The sequence below is a fragment of the Saimiri boliviensis genome, chromosome 6, assembly GCF_048565385.1.
Source record: "Saimiri boliviensis isolate mSaiBol1 chromosome 6, mSaiBol1.pri, whole genome shotgun sequence".
In the NCBI taxonomy this organism is placed as follows: domain Eukaryota; kingdom Metazoa; phylum Chordata; class Mammalia; order Primates; family Cebidae; genus Saimiri; species Saimiri boliviensis.
The window spans coordinates 111,550,059-111,552,828 of record NC_133454.1 but is presented as its reverse complement, the minus strand read 5'-3'; the positions used below and the strand labels follow the sequence as shown (position 1 = coordinate 111,552,828).

The 2,770-nt window shown below is 65.7% G+C and overlaps 1 protein-coding gene across 1 annotated transcript; it reads right to left on the bottom strand.

Moving 5' to 3' along the window:
• Positions 1-617: 617 nt before the first annotated feature.
• C6H11orf96 (chromosome 6 C11orf96 homolog) lies at positions 618-1,867 on the bottom strand. The gene has a single exon (XM_003920416.4). It carries the CDS (start codon positions 1,597-1,599, stop codon positions 1,231-1,233), a length of 369 nt encoding a protein of 122 aa, XP_003920465.2. The 5' UTR covers positions 1,600-1,867; the 3' UTR covers positions 618-1,230.
• Positions 1,868-2,770: the final 903 nt, after the last annotated feature.

The following is a 2,770-nucleotide window of genomic DNA, read 5'->3' as shown; positions in this document are numbered from 1 at the left end:
CGGGGCGCAGAGGAGAAGGGCTGGAGGCGCAGCGGCCGCGGTTTCCCCCGCAGCGCGGGAGCGCCGGGCACTGCGCTGAGTCAGCTGCGGTCAGGGGGTCACCTGCCCGCGACAGCGAGAGCGCACCCACACTCGACCAGCCCAACCTGGCCCCCGGCCCTCTCTCCAGTCCCAACTCCCAGACATCTCGCATTGTTGGCTCCGGCGTCTCCCCACCCGCCGCCAGGAATGGGCGCAGAGGGTGCTGCGTCTTCTGCGGCTGATGCGGGGTGAGGACCCTGACCCCAGCCTGGGGAAGTCAACCGCATGGAGGAGAGAGCTCCCCATCCTCAGCACCGCCTCCGCCCCGCCTGCGGCTTCACTCCAGCCCGGATGCTGGCGACGGGGAAAAGACCAGGGAGGCAGGAGCGCTCTGGATCCGGGGTGGATTCTCTTGGGGAGGCAGGCAACCGACCCGCGCACCGGGGGCGCGACCTCGTTCCAGTGACCGAAGCTTGTGGAGGTAGCTCCACTCCCGGCTCCCTGGTCCGGCATCCTCCTGCCACCCCCTCCCAGACTTCCCCCAGTCTGGGAGCCTAGTACCCGAAGGTTCAAAAAGTCAAGAGCCTGAAGAAATGCACTGTGCAAATATATTGACTTTATTTGTCTCCGTTCAGGAGCCTCACAGACATATCCAGGTAAAAAGATCGTTAAATAAACGCCTTCAGCCATCGCAATGCAAAAATAAATATCAATCCTCCGGCCGCAGCAGCAGCTGCGCTGCGCCCCAAGTCCCAACGGCCGCACCTAACATTATAAAAGTGTTCAGCGAGAGTGTTGGCGTGAGTGTGAACGGGTGTGCGCTGGGGGGCACGGTGAGCGGTGTGCAAAATCGGAGTTGCAAACCTTCGGACAAGGGCGTGGAGCGGCGACCCGGGTGACCCGCGGCCGACTCAGCGCGGGCGCGCCTTCCCGCACACACTCACAGCAGAGTTCGCACTGGGAAGAGTTAAAAAATAAACATTTACAAGGGCAAGGAAAGCGGCCCCGCTCCCGGCGCCCCCGGCAAGGGCGAGCGCGGCGAGGGGCGCACCGACCAGTTCGCAGCGGGGCGGAAGTCCGAGCGCGCAAGGGACGGCAATCCCCGGTCCTTGGGGGTCCCCCCGGGGCAGGACGCGGGCCCTCTCGGGATTCGCACGTCGGTCCCGGCGCGGACGGCGGACGCGTGCGTCCCCCCGCAGGCTGCACCCCTCACAGGGCCGAGTCGGAGTCGCTGGAGTCCAGGCTGTTCCTCAGTTTGCAGCTGCTGAGCTGCTCCCGCTGCAGCGACAGGCTCTGCGTGCTGCGGCGCAGGCACTCCAGGCTCTGCAGGAACGACTTCTTGGCCTTCTCCTCCTCCATGGGGGACACCCCCTCCTCCTCCACCTCCTGGATCTCGTCGAAGGTCACCGGCTGCGTCTTGAAGCGAGACTGGCGCGGCCGCCGCAGCCGGCCCCGGCCTTTGGACAGCTTGGCTGGCCGCACGGGCTGCGGGAACTCGTCGGCCAGGCACACGAAGTGCGGCATCACCGCCTGGTAGCTGGAGCAGATGCCCATCAGCTCACCGGGCTTGGCGGCCATGGCGCCTCCGGCGTCTGCGGGGCCGGGCTGCGGGGCGCTGGGGCTCTCGGGGGGCGGCCGCTGCGCCGGGGCCCCCCGGGAGGCAGCAGCCTGGGGCTCGCCGGGCGGGGGATCCAAATCTGCTGCGGGGTGGCGGCGGCCCTCGCGGGCCCGGGCCGGCTCTCCTCGGGACAGCGAGCGGGCTGGCGGGCCCGTCGGGGGGCGCGGGGCTCGGGGGGAGCTGTTCCGCCGCGCTCCGAGGCGCTCGCCGCCGCTGCTGTCTCCGTCTGCCCCGCGGCGGCCCGGCTCGCGGCTTATATAGCCCGCGGCTGCCCACACGGCTGTGAGCTCGGATGACAGCGAATGCCATTTAAAGCGTGCGCGCCCCGCGCCCTTCCGCCTGACGTAGCCCCGCCGCTCTGGGAAAGTAACGGCCCCTTCTCCGGCGCCGCCCGCCCCCAGCCAACCCGGCTCCGGAAGGCAAGCCCCGCCCGTGGGGGTTCCGGAAGAAGCCGCGGCCCTGGAGCACGCGGCCGGCCTTAGCTGCGCCGGGGCAGGGACCCTCGATCGCCGGGACTGGGCGGTCGCTGTCCCCTCTGGTACCCCCAAGTCTGCACCAACAGAGGTGGCCGTGGGGCGCAGGTCCCGCTCCCCCGCCCCCTGGTCCCAGAGGCACACACTCGAGGCGCTGGTTATTCCACCATCCGTTCTGCGCGGGGCGCAAGGCAGCTCCCAGCTCTCTTTGCAGCATGGTGCGCCTGAGCGCCCAGCTCCCCAGAGCCGAGCTCGGAAGAAGGGGTGGGCTCCTTCTCTAGATCCTTGCCACCCTCCTGCACAGACAGACACACACACACACACACACACACACACACACACACACACACACACACACCGGCTCGCACTCACGAATGCAAACACACTTCGATTATTCCATTCCGGTTCTTCGCTTCCCTAGATGTCTTATGTTTGCCTCCTCACTCCCCTACCCAAGTCCCTCGGGCAACCCCATTCATGCTCTGAAGAATGTCTTTTGGATATGGCACTAACAACAATAATAATAATAGCTACCATCTGGAGAGCTTTACTCCAAGCCAACCATGAGCTCTGTTTTACATATATTATCCTGTTTAATCTTCACAGCAGTAGCCCTATAAGGTAATTGGTATTCTCTCATTTTTACCTATGGGAAAAT

Bases quoted from the DNA above. Each gene is read 5' to 3' on its own strand.
- C6H11orf96 (XM_003920416.4), bottom strand. From the start codon at position 1,599: ATGGCCGCCAAGCCCGGTGAGCTGATGGGCATCTGCTCCAGCTACCAG.